This window comes from Amblyraja radiata, chromosome 41 (assembly GCF_010909765.2).
Source record: "Amblyraja radiata isolate CabotCenter1 chromosome 41, sAmbRad1.1.pri, whole genome shotgun sequence".
NCBI classification, from domain to species: domain Eukaryota; kingdom Metazoa; phylum Chordata; class Chondrichthyes; order Rajiformes; family Rajidae; genus Amblyraja; species Amblyraja radiata.
Window position 1 is genome coordinate 12,012,907 of NC_045996.1, and position 19,231 is coordinate 12,032,137.

A 19,231-nucleotide genomic window follows, 5' to 3' on the forward strand; every position below is an offset into this window, starting at 1 on the left:
TGTGTGCAATATTCTTGCTATTGAGGGAGTGCAGCGTGGGTTTACAAGGTTATCTCTGGAGTTTAGAAAGGATGAGAGGGAATCTTATTGAAACTTATAAGATTATTAAGGCTTTGAAACATTTTGAGGCAGGAAACATGTTCTCGATGTTGGGGGAGTCCAGAACCAGGGGCCACACACACTTTAAGAATAAGGAGTAAGCCATTTAGAACGGAGACGAGGAAACACTTTTTCTCACAGAGAGTTGTTGAGTCTGTGGAATTCTCTGCCTCAGAGGGCGGTGGAGGCAGGTTCTCTGGATACTTTCAAGAGCGAGCTAGATAGGGCTCTTGAAGATAGTGGAGTCAGGGGATATGGGGAGAAGGCGGGAACGGGGTACTGATTGTGGATGATCAGCCATGATCACATTGAATGGCGGTGTTGGCTCGGAGGGCCGAATGGCCTACTCCTGCACCTATTGGCTATTGTCTATTGTCAAGCGGCACTTAAACACTGCCGGGCAGGCGGCAGCTGGTGAAAAAAGAGCCCGAATGGGCACAAAATGCTGGAGTAACTCAGCGGGACGGGCTGCATCTCTGGAGAGAAGGAATGGGTGACATTTCGGGCCGAGACCCTTCTATAAGTCTCTGACATCCAGAGAAAAACAATCCAAGCGGGGAACATCTAAAGCGACGGGTGTCCTAAATTTTCTGAGACCAAACTTCCATCATTGTTCAACTTCTATCAAGGAGAAGTTATACTTCACCCTCGTCAGACCATATTTGGAACTCCGCAGTTGCAGCATGGGACCCCATACACAAATAGAAACATTTCTTCCATCCAACGTGTCCAAAGACCGGCAGCTGGATTTGTTACGAATATTTATGTGTATGAGAGAGAGAGATAGAAGCGAGTGTTACCAAAACTTCAGAATTCACTGGTCGGGGTGGAACCCTCTCCAAGACACATGTAAAGCTCACCGTTTGACCTGTTTTTACAAAATGTCAAATGGTCAGCTCGCCATAGATAACCAAACCTTAACCTATTGTGAGCAGACGAGGGCATTCAATCCAATTTGAGATACCAGCTACCAAGACAGATGTGTACAGCAGTTCATTCTTCCCCCGCATAATTAAAGCATGGAGTAGTCTTCACCCTACCATAGGTATTCAACTGGACGCAACTAAATTTAATGTAGCTCTTCTCCAAGAACCCTTTTTTGCTTAAGTCCACCCTACGCCACCTCCAGTTTAAATTCCCTTTGGAATGTTTGGAGGACCAAGAAGAAGAACCAAGCCTATCCAATAAGTCTTTCAACGCTGTATGATGTTTTGACTTCTTGTCTTGATGTTTTGATTTATTGAATTGATGTTTTGACTTCTTTATTTATGATTCAAGAGAGTTTATTGTCATGTGTCCCAGATAGGACAATGAAATTCTTGCTTTGCTTCAGCACAACAGAATATAGTAGGCATAAATACAGAACAGATCAGTGTGTCCATGTACTATTGAAAATATATATACACACATAAATAATCAGATAAAGTGCATTGGGCTATTAATATTCAAAGTTTTGTTTGAGTTGAGTTCAATAGCCTGATGGCTGTGGGGAAGTAGCTGTTCCTGAACCTGGATGTTGGAGATTTCAGGCTCCTGTACCTTCTACCTGAAGGCAGCGGGGAGATGAGTGAGTGGCCAGGATGGTGTGGGTCCTTGATGATGCTGGCAGCCTTTTTGAGGCAGCAACTGCCCATGGACAGTGCAGACCTGTGTGACGTCGCCCATTCCTTCTATTCAGAGATGCTGCCTGTCCCGCTGAGTTACTCCAGCATTTTGTGTCCACCTTCGGTGTAAACCAGCATCTGCCGTTGCTTCCGACACGCGCGCAGGTTTGGTTCCGTGTTCTATGATTTGGATTCGTGGCTGAAGAGCAGCCGGGATGAGCTTTGAAGAGTTAGTGAACCTTCCCCGTGTGTGTGTGTGTGTGTGTGTGTGCGCGCGCGTACAACATCTCCTGGTGAGGTTCCATGTCAATGGATCTACAGGCTGCAGGTTTTGCTGCATTACTGCACGAAGTAAGAGCAAGTTGTTTAGCGGTTGCTTTGGACTCCCTGCAGGATCTCGGTGGGAAATGCACAATCTCAGCCGCAGCTTGGCTTACGGACCTGATTCGAGTGCGTTCAATTCCTTCCCCATAATTGATACAAAGCCTGTAATTACAGGCTTGGCGACAGCTGGCAAGTTGAAGGCCTGTGTTTAATAGACTCTTGCATTGCGGGTAAAACGCTGAAGGAATGTGTTGCACTTTTTCCAACGTCCCCATCAACATCAGGGCGCAGCGTTAGAGTTGCTGCCTTACAGCGCCGGAGACCCAGGTTCGATCCCGACTACAGGTGCTGTCTGTACGGAGTTGGCACCTTCTCCCCGTGACCTGCCTGGGTTTTCTCTGAGTTCTTTGGTTTCAAGTTCAAGTTCAAGTGAGTTTATTGTCATGTGTCCCTGTATAGGACAATGACATTCTTGCTTTGCTTCAGCACACAGAACATAGTAGGCATTGACTACAAAACAGATCAGTGTGTCCATATACCATAATATAAATATATACACACATGAATAAATAAACTGATAAAGTGCAAATAACAGAAAATGGGTTATTGATAATCAGAGTTTTGTCCGAGCCAGGTTTAATAGCCTGATGTCTGTGGGGAAGTAGCTATTCCTGAACCTGATTGTTGCAGTCTTCAGGCTCCTGTACCTTCTACCTGAAGGTAGCAGGGAGATGAGTGTGTGGCCAGGATGGTGTGGGTCTTTGATGATACTGCCAGCCTTTTTGAGGCAGCGACTGCGATAGATCCCCTCGATGGAAGGAAGGTCAGAGCCGATGATGGACTGGGCAGTGTTTACTACTTTTTGTAGTCTTTTCCTCTCCAGAGCGCTCAAGTTGCCGGTTTCCTCCCGCACTCCAGAGACGTACAGGTTTGAAGGTTAAGTGGCTTGGTATAAGTGTAGTAGGGTAGTGTTAATGTGCGGGGATCACTGGTCAGCACGGACTCGGTGGGCCGAAGGGCCTGTTTCCGCGCTGTAAGCCAGCAACTCTACCGCTGCCCGTCCCGCTGAGTTACTCCAGCCTTTTTGTGTCTATCTTTTGTATGGTCTGACTTTGTAGGACAGGGTCCCGACCCAGAAACGTCACCCATCCTATTTCTCCAGAGATGTGTTCAAAATCATCAGAGGAATAGATCGGGTAAACATCCTTTGCCCAGAGTAGGGGAATCGAGAACCAGAGGACATAGGTTTAAGGTGAGGGGGGGTAAAGATTTAATAGGAACATAGAAACATAGAAACATAGAAATTAGGTGCAGGAGTAGGCCATTCGGCCCTTCGAGCCTGCACCGCCATTCAATATGATCATGGCTGATCATCCAACTCAGTATCCTGTACCTGCCATCTCTCCATACCCTCTGATCCCCTTAGCCACAAGGGCCACATCTAACTCCCTCTTAAATATAGCCAATGAACTGGCCTCGACTACCCTCTGTGGCAAAGAGTTCCAGAGATTCACCACTCTCTGTGTGAAAAAAGTTCTTCTCATCTCGGTTTTAAAGGATTTCCCCCTTATCCTTAAGCTGTGACCCCTTGTCCTGGACTTCCCCAACATCGGGAGCAACCTTCCTGCATCTAGCCTGTCCAACCCCTTAAGAATTTTGTAAGTTTCTATAAGATCCCCTCTCAATCTCCTAAATTCTAGAGAGTATAAACCAAGTCTATCCATTCTTTCTTCATAAGACAGTCCTGACATCCCAGGAATCAGTCTGGTGAACCTTCTCTGCACTCCCTCTATGGCAATAATGTCCTTCCTCAGATTTGGAGACCAAAACTGTACGCAATACTCCAGGTGTGGTCTCACCAAGACCCTGTAAGAACCCGGTGCAGGCTCGAAGGGCCGAATGGCCTACTCCTGCACCTATTTTCTATTTTCTATGTTTCTAACCCGAAGGGTATCTTTTTCACACAAAGGGTGTTGGGTGTATGGAACGAGCTGCTGGAGGAGGTAGTTGAGGCAGGTACTATCGTGATGTTTAAGAAATATTGAGACATTATATTTAGACTGTTTCAGGATCGGATGAAGGGTGGTCAAGAATAATAAATAGCTATCTCCTGTTTTCTATTTCTTCTTTCTCTATCTCTCTATTCTCTCTCTTTTCTTCATTCCTTCTTCTCACTGTTCGGTATCACGCACTTCTCTATTTTTCTACTATTCTTTTTCTTTTCTTTCTTTTACTGCTAAAAAAAAGAGGCTTTACATAAAATGTAATATGTCAATATATATTAGGTAGCAATGTTACAAAATGTTGAGATTTTAAAAATCAAGTCTGCAATTTATCCCATCAGATAAAGCATAAAAATAAGTTTAATTTGACACCTAATTCACTTTCATATCTCAAGTATTTAAAAAGTTATGGCCATTTTCATACTCGGAAATTAGCATCTTGTTCCCTATTGATTTTCTATGGACATAACAAAAAAGCTGTGATCGTGGACAGTCAAAAGCCCATAACCTTCTTAAAAATTAAGAGAACTGAATGAAATTTTCAGTTATCATAGATTGAAGCATTCTGAAACAAATATAAAATAATCTTACTTGGATGATCTGAAATTAAAGCATATAATTAGTTAGTTACCTAATTGTAGCTAATTTCAAACTTCAATTATTAGATCTAAACATCTATCCATTTCTTAATAAATTATTAACATTTTTAAATAGCCTAAGTGCCCAAATAATATTCACAAATAATTCACAATAAAACATGATTTTTAAATCTCATTTACATTCATTTATAGGCCAAATGGAAGGAATTTAGTGTTCAATTGCTGTAAATTAATGTCCATTTAAATCAGCTTTCTAGTGGGATCCTGTGAACGCGCTGGTTTAGAACGTTCACATTGCGCTAGATTTGTGCCCTCAAATGCCCAGAAAAATACTGCGGGATATAATGGGCCCAAAATTAGCTACTCGCAATATTAAACTTTGTATAAAGGGATCTTAAGAAGCCCTTTTTAATGTAAAAATAAACAGCCTACCTCCTATTGTCCCTTGTATGAGATCCGGCCGTTGACGGCGGTCGGGGGTTTAGAGGTTAATTTTTAACCTACTATAACAAGTAAATAACGCCCTTAAAACTAATAATAGCTCAAGCGAAGGAATCTTCCAGCGATTTTTCGTTAATAATTAACTAGGCTGAAAAACTTCGATTTGAACAGCCTAGGGAAAACCGCGTTTTAAACCCGACCCCCTCTAAACGGCGCCAAAATCGCGCACACGGGCTGGGACAGATTTTCAGCGACGCTTCAGGTACGTTTTGCAACATACCTATATTAGGTATCTACAAGGTACCACATTATTGTACTTCTAATAAAATGTAAAAAATAAATAAATAAGAAATATTTAGACATGGATAGGAAAGGTTTAAAAAGAAGGTACACAAAAATGCTGGAGAAACTCAGCGGGTGCAGCTGCATCTATGGAGCAAAGGAAATGTGTAACGTTTCGGGCCGAAACCCTTCTTCAGACTGATAGGGGATGGCGGGGAGAAGGAAGGAAAAAGGAGGAGGAGGAGGCTGGGGGATGGGAGGAGACAGCTCGAGGGCTAAGGAAGGGGAGGAGACAGCAAGGGCTAGCAAAATTTGGAGAATTCAATGTTCATTCCCGCCGGATGCAGGCTCCCCAAGCGGAATATGAGGTGCTGCTCCTCCAATTTCCGGTATTGCTCACTCTGGCCATGGAGGAGACCCAGGACAGGGAGGTCAGATTGGGAATGGGAGGGGGAGTTGAAGTGCTGAGCCACCAAGGTTTAAAGGGATATGGGCCAAACATAGGCAGGTGGGACTAGTGTAAATGGGACACGTTGGCCGGTGTGGGCAAGTTGGGCTGAAGTCTTACCATGCTGTAAGACTCTATAACGCTTCTTCAAATGCGGTCTCATACAAGGTCTTGTACAGCTGTAACATAATAACACAACTTCTGTACTCAATGACCTCACAGATGAAGGTCAAGGTGCCAAAAGATTTCTTGACCACCCTATCTACCTGTATCGCCACTTCAGTTCTTTGTTTCTATTCCTTTTGTGTATTGATCAGCATCTGCAGTTCTTGGACACAAAAAGCTGCAGAGAGCGACTCAGCGGGACAGGCACCATCTCTGGAGTGAAGGAATGGGTGAGGTTTCGGGTCGAGGCCCTTCTGCAGTTCTTTGGTTTCTCCACCTGTCCATGTTCTCCGGAGATAATAATAATAATAATAAATTTTATTTATGGGCGCCTTTCAAGAGTCTCAAGGACACCTTACAAAAATTGAGCATGTAGAGGAAAAACATGTAAGGGGAATGAAATAAATAGTAGAGACATGACTAGTACACAAAGTAAAGACAGAATTCAATACAAAACACAATATGAGGCAATTAATGCACAGATGAAAAGGGAGGGGACGTGGGGCTAAGGATAGGCAGAGGTGAAGAGATGGGTCTTGAGGCGGGACTGGAAGATGGTGAGGGACACGGAATTGCGGATCAGTTGGGGGAGGGAGTTCCAGAGCCTGGGAGCTGCCCTGGAGAAGGCTCTGTCCCCAAAACTGCGGAGGTTGGACTTGTGGATGGAGAGGAGACCGGCTGATGTGGATCTGAGGGACCGTGAGGGTTGGTAGGGGGAGAGGAGGTCAGTGAGATATGGGGGGGCCAGATGGTGGAGGGCTTTGTAGGTGAGGATCAGGATTTTGTAGTTGATCCGGTGGGAGATGGGAAGCCAGTGAAGTTGTTTGAGGACTGGAGTGATGTGATGCCAGGATTTGGTGTGGGTGATGAGTCGGGCGGCTGCGTTCTGGACCAGTTGGAGTCGGTTGATGTAGGTGGAGCTGATGCCAAGGAGAAGTGAGTTGCAATAGTCCAGTCGGGAGGAGATGAAGGCATGGATGAGTCTTTCAGCAGCGGGAGGTGTGAGAGAGGGTCTGAGTTTGGCGATGTTGTGGAGATGAAAGAAGGAGGTTTTAATGACATGGCGGATGTGAGGCTCAAGGGAGAGGGTGGAATCAAAGATCACGCCAAGGTTGCGGGCCTGGGGAGATGGGGAGACAGTGGTGTCGTCGATGGTGAGAGTGGGGTTATTGATTTTGCTGAGTGTGGCTTTGGAGCCTATGAGGAGATGCCCGCTGATGTTACTCCAGCGCTTTGTCCCCTTTCATTTATGAACCAGACTCTGCAGTTCTTTGTTTCTGCAAGTTAGTTGGTTATTTGGTCGTGAACAATGGGTTGTCACTTCAAGGCTCTCAGCCCTCTAAGGAGTTGCCATGTGACGGGCAGCTCTCTGACGGGTCCAGAGACACAGTGAAGAGCCCTTGAATAAACAGACGCGCACTTTGTTCCAAACTCTGCGCCTTTTGCGTTCATGAAGGAGGCAGTGGGCTGCATCAGAGGTTCTGAATCCCCTCAGCACATTTACTTCAGATCCCAGGCCGATACTTGAGCTGCCTTGAGTTGAGGGGAATCGAGGATCAGAGGACATAGGTTCAAGGTGAAGGGGAAAAGATTGAATAGGAATGTGAGGGGTAACCTTTTCCACACAAAGGGCGTGGTGTAGGGTTGCCAACTGTCCCGTATTAGCCGGGACATCCCGTATATTGGGCTAAATTGGTTTGTCCCATACGGGACCGCCCTTGTCCCATATTTGACCGCTACTACTCGGGTCGAGGGGACTGTCGGGCGGATCCTCGGTGAAAAAGTTTTAGGTGAAAAAGTTTTTCCTCATCTCGGTCCTAAATGGCCGGCCCCTTATTCTTAAAGTGTGACCTGAGTCTGGGTCTAATAAAGGGTCCCGAACAGAAACATCACCCATCCCTGTTCTCCAGAGATGCTGCCTGCCCTGCCGAGTTGCTCCAGCACTTTGTGTCCTGTCTTAAACCCCACAATTTTGCGTATCTTCTCTGCAATGTGCAGCGGTTCACTTCTCAATTTAGGTGCTATTGTTGAATTTAATCAAACTCGCCTTGTAGGGATTTGGAATTCGCAATTACTGCTTCAGTAGGCTGCCTCGGCCTACCTGTGTTGCCATGGTTACGCAGGCCTGTAAAGCCTATTGTGATCTATTCGGGTAAGCGGTTTCTGCCTATACCCCAGGAGGATGTGGAGCTATTGATGTCGCCTTTTGTTTGCGGAGAATGGGAAAAATCTTCCTACCTTTTTCGTCTGTTGATTATTGTTTTGATTATTTGCCGGAGGCCTGGACTCTTAACCAGGGGACTGTAGTTCAGATCTTTTAATTGACTGTGGAATTAAAATGTTTAGTTTGGTTTTATAAATGTCACCTGCACTAAGATACAGTGGAAACCTTTTGTTTGCCAGCTATACAGTTTTAAAAACGACACCACATGAAAACAATCAAACAGTCCATAATGCAAACGTAAATGGGACAATATTTAGTACAAAAAAGTCAGATTAAATAAAGTTCAAAGCTCATAAGTGATAGGAGCAGAATTAGGCCATTCAGCCCATCAAGTCTACTCTGCCATTCAATCATGGCTGATCTATCTCTCCCTCTTAACCCCATTCTCCTGCCTGCTCCCCATAACCCCCGACACCCGTACTAATCAAGAATCTATTTATCTCTGCCAGAAAAATATCCATTGACTTGGCCTCCACAGCCTTCTGTGGCCTCTACTGAGGTAGATGGGAGGTCAGAACTGCGCTCTAACCGATGAAAGGAAGCTTAAGTTAGGTTTGGCAATTTGGGTAATGACCTAGAATGTAAAAATATATTCTTCCCAGCGATCACAAGGAAACATGGAATTGTTAGACAAGCCATGAAAAGATGCACACTGCTAGATTAACTCAGCTGGTCAGGCAGCATCTCTGGAGATCACAGATAGATGACGTCTCTAGTCGGAGCCTTTCTGCAGACTAACCCTCTTGGATCAGAGGGCCCAGTTTCTATGTGACTCCGCACACTGTGAAAGGCCTGGATATGGTTGATGTGGAGAGGATGTTTCCACTAGTGGGAGAGTCTAGGACCAGAGTCCATCGCCTCAGAATAAAAGGACGTACCATTAGAAGGGAGATGAGAAGGGATTTATTTAGTCGGAGGGTGGTGAATCTGTGGAATTCATTGCCACAGGCGGCTGTGGAGGCCAAGTCAGTGGATATTTTTTAAGGTGGAGATTGATAGATTCTTGATTAGTACGGGAGTCGGGGGATGTGGGGAGAAGGCAGGAGAATGTGGTTGGGAGGGAAAGATAGATCAGCCATGATTGAATGGTAATAAAGGCAGGTTTTATCACCCCAATGTTGCAGTGGAAGAATTGCTGCCTTACAGCGCCAGAGACCCGGGTTCGATTCCCACTAGAACCCCTGTCTGTACGGAGTTTGTACGTTCTCCCCATGACCAATCTTCCTGCATCTAGCCTGTCCAACCCCTACAAAATTCTTAAGGGGTTGGACAGGCTAGATGCAGGAAGATTGTTCCCGATGTTGGGGAAGTCCAGGACAAGGGGTCACAGTTTAAGGATAAGGGGGAAATCTTTTTGGACTGAGATGAGAAAAACATTTTTTACACAGAGAGTGGTGAATCTCTGGAATTCTCTGCCACAGAAGGTAGTTGAGGCCAGTTCATTGGCTATATTTAAGAGGGAGTTAGATGTGGCCCTTGTGGCTAAAGGGATCAGGGGGTATGGAGAGAAAACAGGTACAGGATACTGAGTTGGATGATCAGCCATGATCATATTGAATGGCGGTGCAGGCTCGAAGGGCCGAATGGCCTCTACTCCTGCACCTATTTTCTATGTTTCTATGACCTGCGTGGGTTTTCTCCGAGATCTTCGATTTCCTCCCACACTCTAAAGACGTACAGGTTTGTAGGTTAATTGGCTTGGTGTAAATGTAAACTGTCCCTAGTGTGTGTAGGGTAGTGTTGGTATGCCGGGATCGCTGGTCAGTGCGAGCGTGGTGGGCCGAATGGCCTGTTTCCGTGATGCAAACTAGTTTTGGTCCAATTCCAGCACTCACACCAGGAAGGATGTCACAAAATTGGAAAGAGGAAATTCACTGGAATGGGTCCAAGGACGAGTGACTTGGAGCAGAGAGGATTCAAAATTAGGTTTGTTTTGATAAATCAGGAGAAGTTATTTCCATCGTTAGAAAAATAGCTTACGAAGATGTTGCCAGGACTCGAGGGCCTGAGCTGTAGGGAGAGGTTGAGCAGGCTAGGACATTATTCCTTGGAGCGCAGAGATAATCTTAGAGAGGTGTACGAGCTCATGAGAGGAATAGATTTGATGAATGCACAACTTTTCGTAAGTTCATGTCATAGGAGCAGTTCGGCCCATCAAGACTATTAGAAACATAGAAACATAGAAATTAGGTGCAGGAGTAGGCCATTCGGCCCTTCGAGCCTGCACCGCCATTCAATATGATCATGGCTGATCATCCAACTCAGTATCCCGTACCTGCCTTCTCTCCATACCCTCTGATCCTCTTAGCCACAAGGGCCACATCTAACTCCCTCTTAAATATAGCCAATGAACTGGCCTCGACTACCCTCTGTGGCAGGGAGTTCCAGAGATTCACCACTCTCTGTGTGAAAAAAGTTCTTCTCATCTCGGTTTTAAAGGATTTCCCCCTTATCCTTAAGCTGTGACCCCTTGTCCTGGACTTCCCCAACATCGGGAACAATCTTCCTGCATCTAGCCTGTCCAACCCCTTAAGAATTTTGTAAGTTTCTATAAGATCCCCTCTCAATCTCCTAAATTCTAGAGAGTATAAACCAAGTCTATCCAGTCTTTCTTCATAAGACAGTCCTGACATCCCAGGAATCAGTCTGGTGAACCTTCTCTGCACTCCCTCTAGGGCAATAATGTTCTTCCTCAGATTTGGAGACCAAAACTGTACGCAATACTCCAGGTGTGGTCTCACCAAGACCCTGTACAACTGCTGTAGAACCTCCCTGCTCCTATACTCAAATCCTTTTGCTATGAAAGCTAACATACCATTCGCCTTCTTGACTGCCTGCTGCACCTGCATGCCTACTTTCAATGACTGGTGTACCATGACACCCAGGTCTCGCTGCATCTCCCCTTTTCCTAGTCGGCCACCATTTAGATAATAGTCTGCTTTCCTGTTTTTGCCACCAAAATGGAAACTGGTTTTGCCACCAAAACAAAATTCCATCATTCAATCTGGCTACACACAAAAAGCTGGAGTAACTCAGCATCTCTGGAGAGAAGAAATGTCTCCTGAATCATCAGGCTGTTGAACACTTCAACCGACTAAAGGATGGATTGTCTTAAGACGTTGGGCTTTGTCTTGTTTTGCACTATATTGGGTTGTTATTTATTGAACTTTGTATGTGTATCATATTATTTATCGCGTTCTGTGCTTGCACACTTGTTAAGTTGCTGCAAGATAGAATTTCATTGAAGATGGACATGAATAGCTGGAGTAACTCAGCGTGGTAATGGGACAGGCAGCATCTCTGGAGAGAAGGAACGGGTGACTTTTCGGGTCGAACAGAGACGAGGAAACACTTTTTCTCACAGAGAGTTGTGAGTCTGTGGAATTCTCTGCCTCAGAGGGCAGTGGAGGCCGGTTCTCTGGATGCTTTCAAGAGAGAGCTAGATAGGGCTCTTGAAGATCGCAGAGTCAGGGGATATGGGGAGAAGGCAGGAACGGGGTACTGATTGGGGATGATCAGCCATGATCACATTGAATGGCGGTGCTGGCTCGAAGGGCCAAATGGCCTCCTCCTGCACCTATTGTCTATTGACCCTTCTTTGGACTGAGAGTCAAGGGAATGGGAAACGTGATATAGACGGTGACGTGGAGATATGTGGAACAAATGAATTAAAGATATACAAAAAAAGTGATGATGGTAAAGGAAGACCATTGGTAGCTGTGAGTTAGGTGAAAATTTGGCGCCCATACCTAGGCGACTGTTAGTCACAGAAGCAGTTCTACAAACTCATGTAACAATCGCTCCACACTCTTAAATCTCTATTCCCACAGCAACATTTCTATTCCCTTATCCTGTATCTGTACACTGTAAATGGATCGATTGTAATCTGATATTGTTTCGTTGGCAGGCGAGAAAATCTTTTCACTGTATCTCGGTACATGTGACAATAAACTAGATGTGTGGGAAGGAACTGCAGATGCTGGTTTACATCGAAGATAGATTTTAAAAAAATGCTGGAGTAACTCAGCGGGACTGGCAGTATCTTTGGAGAGAAGGAATGGGGACTTCTTCAGACTGATTATCAGTAACTCAGCGGGACAGGCAGGCAGCATGTCTGGAGAGAAGGAATGGGCGACGTTTCGGGTCGAGACCCTTCTTCAGACTGACTCTCAGTCTGAAGAAGGGTCTCGACCCGAAACGTCGCCCATTCCTTCTCTCCAGAGATGCTGCCTGCCTGTCCCACAGAGTTATGCCCCCGTCCCACTTAGGAGACCTGAACGGAAACCTCTTTGCGCCCCATCCAAGGTTTCCGTGCGGTTCCCAGAGGTTGCAGGTGGTTGCCGGAGGTTGCAGGTAGTGGAAGCAGGTAGGGAGACTGACAAAAACCTCCGGGAACCTCTCGGAAACCTTGGGTGGGGCGCAAAGTCTCCAGAGGTTTCCGTTCAGGTTTCCTAAGTGGGACAGGGGCATTATTACTCCAGCATTTTATTTTTGTCTGTCTTTGACAATGAGCAAAGCTGAAACTTTGGAGACTGAGAACGAGTTACCGACAATGAGGCTCACCGATGATGTGCTCTGATCTCTTGCAGAAGAAGGCGAATTTTTCATGAAGGTCCTGATTCCCAGTTACGCTGCTGGTTCGATCATCGGCAAGGGAGGCCAAACCATCGTCCAGTTGCAGAAGGAGACGGGCGCCACCATCAAGCTGTCCAAATCCAAAGACTTCTACCCTGGTGAGTCCTGCAGTCCGTGCTGAGAGCCTGCGGGGAGTGGGGGGGGGGAGGGGGGAGGTCTCGATGAGCCGATCCACGGTGCAAGTGGTCCTTCGTGGATCGGCCCCCTGGTTGTGCCGACCACTAGCGCACTGCGATGGTTTTGTTGTCTTGAGATGGCTCCAGGATTGGGATGACATGATCCATGTTACTAACACCTATGAGAGAGAAGCGAGTGTCACCAAACTTCTGAATTCTCTGGGGTGGAAGGAACCCTCTCCAAGACACACACACACGTGAAGCTCACCGTTTGACCTGATTTTACAAAATGTTAAATGGTCAGCTCGACATAGACTACAAGACCTACACCAAACCCAAACCAATTAGGAGCAGACGAGGGCATTCGATCCAATTTGTGATCCCAGCTACAAAGACAGATGTGTACAGCAAAGGTACACAAAAAAGCTGGAGAAACTCAGCGGGTGCAGCAGCATCTATGATGCTGCTGCACCCGCTGAGTTTCTCCAGCTTTTTTGTGTACCTTCGATTTTCCAGCATCTGCAGTTCCTTCTTAAACACCAGATGTGTACAGCAATTCGTTCTTCCCCCGCACAATTAAAGCATGGAATAATCTCCACCCAACTATAGTTACCCAACCAGATGCAACTACATTTAAAGTAGCTCTTTCTTCCCAATAACCCTTTCTGGCTTAAGCCCTCCCTTCACCCCCGCCACAGTTTAAATTCCATTTGGAATATTTTGGAGGATCAAGAAACCAAGGAGAATAAGGTGTAAAATGGCCCCCCTTCCACCGGGGGCATCAGTCTTGATGAGTGATGGTGATCAAAGGGCTTGAGTCATAAGTGATAGGGGGCAAGTCTTAGGCCATTCGGCCCATCAAATGTATTCGATCATCTCTCCCTCCTAACCCCATTCTCCTGCCTTCTCCCCATAACCTCTGACACCCGTACTAATCAGTGAAGCTCCCTCAACACTATCCCATCCAGCACTCCCAGGGCAGGGACAGTATGGATTAATACTGAGTCAGCCTCCCTTTCTACTGACCCTGATCAGGGAGTGTACGATGCCTTCATACCGTCCCACCAGACACCCAGAGCTGAATTGTAGAATTAGAAATGTAGAAGCATAGAAAACAGGTCACTAGGGAGTGATAGATCAGCCATGATTGAATGGCAGAGCAGACTTGTTTAGGAAAATAGACAATAGACAATAGGTGCAGGAGTAGGCCATTCGGCCCTTCGAGCCAGCACTGCCATTCAATGTGATCATGGCTGATCATCCCCAATCAGTACCCCGTTCCTGCCTTCTCCCCATATCCCCTGATTCTGTTAACCCTATCGAACTCTCTCTTGAATATATCCAATGAATTGGCCTCCACTGCCTTCTGCGGCAGAGAATTCCATTGCCTGGTGATAGACAAGGAACTTGCAATGTGTAGGAAGGAACTGCAGATGCTGGTTTAAACCGAAGATAGGCTCAAAATGCTGGAGTAACTCAGCGGGACAGGCAGGGGAGAAGAAAGGAGAAAGGAAGAGGAGGAGGCTGAGGGAGAGCTGAGAAGGGGAGGAATTGGAGGTCAATGTTTATGCCACTAGGGTGCAGACTGCCCAAGCAACTTCCCTCCCTTCACCACTTCCAGTTTAAATTCCATTTGGAATATTTTGGAGGACCAAGAAACCAAGAACTGCCTGAATCTGGAGGTGTGTGTTTTCACACTTCCGGAGAAGAAACATCTTCCCCACCTCATCGCATCGACACCCTTCACGAAAGACTATCGCTCTCCGCCAGTCCTGTTCGTTGTTAAAAAGGCCCTTAAGTGAGCCTTCAAATGGCCAACTCTTGATTTTGGTGCCAATTCATGCGTTCCCCTTCGTGAAACAGGACAGGAAGAGTCGACGTGTTAGTGGAAACTTGTGTTTCCTCTCTCTGTCATCGCCCGGCAGTCCCGGAAGCTTGGAACACAAGGGGGAATTCTTAGTTCTGTTTCGCAGTTAGGTGCGATCAGGATTGATTTATGAACTGACTCCACAAATGGCTCTTTTTCCCCATGTCCCTTGGTACCCCCGGGTAACGCAAAACCATCAATCTCTGAGTTAAAATGAACAATTACCCACCACAATCGGATGTCCGTTAAATTGTGGTGGTGGGTTCAATCTCCCTCCCTTCGTGATCAGTTTAGTTTAGAGATAGAAACATAGAAATTAGGTGCAGGAGTAGGCCATTCGGCCCTTCGAGCCTGCACCGCCATTCAATATGATCATGGCTGATCATCCAACTCAGTATTCCGTACCTGCCTTCTCTCCATACCTTCTGATCCCCTTAGCCACAAGGGCCACATCTAACTCCCTCTTAAATATAGCCAATGAACTGTGGCCTCGACTACCCTCTGTGGCAGAGAGTTCCAGAGATTCACCACTCTCTGTGTGAAAAAAGTTCTTCTCATCTCGGTTTTAAAGGATTTCCCCCTTATCCTTAAGCTGTGACCCCTTGTCCTGGACTTCCCCAACATCGGGAACAATCTTCCTGCATCTAGCCTGTCCAACCCCTTAAGAATGTTATAAGTTTCTATAAGATCCCCTCTCAATCTCCTAAATTCTAGAGAGTATAAACCAAGTCTATCCAGTCTTTCTTCATAAGACAGTCCTGACATCCCAGGAATCGGTCTGGTGAACCTTCTCTGCACTCCCTCTATGGCAAGAATGTCTTTCCTCAGATTAGGAGACCAAAACTGTACGCAATACTCCAGGTGTGGTCTCACCAAGACCCTGTACAACTGCAGTAGAACCTCCCTGCTCCTATACTCAAATCCTTTTGCTATGAAGTTACCGCGCGGATATAGACCCTTCGGCCCACCGAGCCCATACTGGCCAGCGATCCCCGCTCAGTAACACTATCCTACACACGCATTGGGAACAATTTGCACATCCAGCAAGCCAATTAACCTGCAAACTGGTACATCTTTGGAGAGTGGGAGGAAACCGAAGATCTTGGAGGAAACTCACGGGGAGAACGTGCAAACTCCGTACAGACAGCACCCGTCGGGGTCGAACCCCAGGCCTCCGGCGCTGCGAGGTTAATTCCCGGGATGGCGGGACTGTCACATGCTGAGAGAATGGAGCGGCTGGGCTTGTACACTCTGTGGAGTTTAGAAGGATGAGAGGGTATCTCATTGAAACATATAAGATTGTTAAGGGCTTGGACACGCTAGAGGCAGGAAACATGTTCCCGATGTTGGGGGAGTCCAGAACCAGGGGCCGCACACACAGTTTAAGAATAAGGGGTAAGCCATTTAGAACGGAGACGAGGAAACACTTTTTCTCACAGAGAGTGGTGAGTCTGTGGAATTCTCTGCCTCAGAGGGTGGTGGAGGCAGGTTCTCTGGATGCTTTCAAGAGAGAACTAGATAGGGCTCTTAAAAATCAAGGAATATGGGGAGAAGGCAGGAACAGGGTACTGATTGGGGATGATCAGCCATGATCACATTGAATGGCGATGCTGGCTCGAAGGGCCGAATGGCCTACTCCTGCACCTATTGTCTATTGTCTATTGTACCTGCCTCAATTACCTCCACTGGCTGCTCGTTCCATGTATCCATCGCTCTTTCTCAACTTGACTCCTAAATATTTGGCTCTGATTTCTATTGTATCTGTTTCTCGTCTCCGTCTCTCTAAGCTGCCGATATCAGTTATTTTTATCCACCCCAGCAGTCACCCTTAATATCTTGAATTTTTTATTTTAATAACTGGCCTTCTAAATTCCAGGGAATACAGTCCTAGTTTGTGTGATGAATTATGTGTGGCCTTGTTCTCTCCGCTGTGCTCGGGGAATGTTGGCCTAGATTTTGTGTTTCAGTGTCTGGGGCGGGTCTTGAACCTGCAGCGTTCGTGTCATATAGATGAGATATATTGGGGCGGCCTGGTGGCGTCATGGTAGAGTTGCTGCCTTACTGCAGCAGAGACCCAGGTTCCATCCTGACTATGGGTGCTGTGTGTGTGTGTGTGTCTGTGTGTGTCTGTGTGTGTCTGTGTGTGACTGTGTGTGTCTGTGTGTGTCTGTGTGTGTCTGTGTGTGTCTGTGTGTGTCTGTGTGTGTGTGTGTGTCTGTGTGTGTCTGTGTGTGCCTGTGTGTCTGTGTGTGCCTGTGTGTCTGTGTGTGTGTGTGTGTCTGTCTGTGTGTGTGTGTGTGTGTGTGTGTCTGTGTGTGCCTGTGTGTGTGTGTCTGTGTGTGCCTGTGTGTGTGTGTCTGTGTGTGTCTGTGTGTGACTGTGTGTGACTGTGTGTGTCTGTGTGTGTCTGTGTGTGTCTGTGTGTGTCTGTGTGTGTGTGTGTCTGTGTGTGTCTGTGTGTGCCTGTGTGTCTGTGTGTGTGTGTGTGTCTGTCTGTGTGTGCCTGTGTGTCTGTGTCTGTGTGTGTCTGTGTGTGTCTGTGTGTGCCTGTGTGTCTGTGTGTCTGTGTCTGTGTCTGTGTCTGTGTCTGTGTCTGTGTCTGTGTCTCTGCGTGCGCGTGTCTGTCTGTGTGCGTGTGTCTGTTTGTGTGTGTGTGTGTCTCTAAGTGTGTCTCTAAGTGTGTCTCTAAGTGTGTCTGTCTGTGTCTGTGTCTCTGTGTCTCTGTGTCTCTGTGTCTCTGTGTCTCTGTGTCTCTGTGTCTCTGTGTCTCTGTGTCTTTCTCCCCGTTACCACGTGGGTTTCCTCCGGGTGCTCCGGTTCCCACCCCCACCTCACGTACAGGTTGGTGGGTTAATTGCTTTGATAAACTGTCCCTAGTGTGCAGGGCAGCCTTCGTGTGCGGGGGTCGCTGGTCGGCGCGGACTCGGTGGGCCGAAGGGCCTGTTTCTGTGCTGTATCTCTAAACTAAACTAAACGATCACATGGAAAGAGGCCCTTCAGCCCATCGAGCTCCTGTCTGCACCGATCCTCCAATAATGCCATTTATTCTCCCCATATTCCCATCAGCTTCCTCTGTGATTCTCGTTGCAAGGGGCAATATACAGGGGGCTGTGCACCATGCAAGCACACATGACTTTGGGACACTCTCCCCAACCTGAAGCAGAGCGATAGAAACGGTGGCCAGTTGATGGGGAATGTGGCTAGTATAAATATTGAGATTCATGTTTGAATTGGTAGATAACACAGAATGCTGGAGTAACTCAGCGGGACAGGCAGCATCTCTGGAGAGAAGGAATGGGTGACGTTTTGGGTCGAGACCCTTCTTCAGATTGAGTTAGTAGGATTCGGGTGACACAGCTGGTAGAGCCGCTGCCTTGCCGCGCCACAGACATTGGTTCGATCCTGATCTCGGGTGCTGTCTGTGTGGAGTTTGCGTGATCTCCCCTGGAGGAAACTCCACACAAACTGCACCCGAGCTCTGGATCAAAGCGGGTTTCCTCCGGGCGCTCCGGTTTCCTCCCACATCCCAAAGACATGCAGGTTTGTCGGTTGAAGCAAAATGCTGGAGTAACTCAGCGGGGCAGGCAGCATCTCTGGAGAGAAGGAATGGGTGACATTTCGGGTCGAGACCCTTCTTCAGACTGAGAGTCAGGGGAGAGGGAGACATAGAGATATGGAAGGGTAAGGTGTGAAAAGGAGAGATCAAACGGGACAGATCGAGGATCATTGTTAATCAGGAGGGCAGTGAAACTAGTCGTAGAATTAGGGTGGGGAGAGGGGGAGAGGGAAAGCAAGGGTTACTTGAAGTTTGAGTAGAAGGAATGGGTAACGTTGTGGGTCGAGACCCTTCTTTAGTCTGAAGGAGTTTGTACCATTCTCTCTCTGTGATCGTGTGGGTTCCCTCTGGGTGCTCTGGTTTCCTCCGGTTTGTTGGAAAATTGTAAATTGTCCCTAGTGTGTGTGTGTGTGTGTAGGATAGTGTTAGTGTGCGGGGATCGCTGGTCGGTGCAGACTGGGTGGGCAGAAGGGCCTGTTTGCGAGCTGTATCTCTAAAGTTAGCTAAATGAATATGGACAGATGGCCCATATCCCCATTGTCTCCTGGTTCTTTGAACGGCCAGCCTCCGAATTCAGTGAAGGGAACTGAGAGGAGATTTCTATGCAAGGCGTCAGAATGGCTTGTGTGGAGACTCTCGAATACCAGGGAGATTTGCATCTCAATTAGGTCGTGTCCGTATGTTAAACTGGACGCACCTGCTCCGTTTCGACCTCTGACCTCTGACCCGGCCGAAGTTGATGGAGGTCATGTCACGGAGTCGTTGTACAGGATGGAAACAGGCCCTTCGGCCCAACTTGCCCACTGTTTGATCTAGGGTCTCGACCCAAGACTTTCTCCAGAGCTGCTGCCTGACCCACTGAGTTACT

At 47.0% G+C, this 19,231-nt stretch overlaps 1 protein-coding gene across 2 annotated transcripts in view; it reads left to right on the forward strand.

The window, feature by feature from the left end:
- Positions 1 to 19,231, forward strand: part of LOC116967871 (RNA-binding protein Nova-1-like) — a 123,935-nt gene that overhangs the window by 27,959 nt on the left and 76,745 nt on the right. For both annotated transcript variants that reach the window (XM_033014506.1, XM_033014505.1), the window contains one exon: positions 12,779 to 12,922. In XM_033014506.1, coding sequence (XP_032870397.1) covers positions 12,779 to 12,922 — 144 coding nt within the window. The remainder of the gene's footprint in view (positions 1 to 12,778; positions 12,923 to 19,231) is intronic.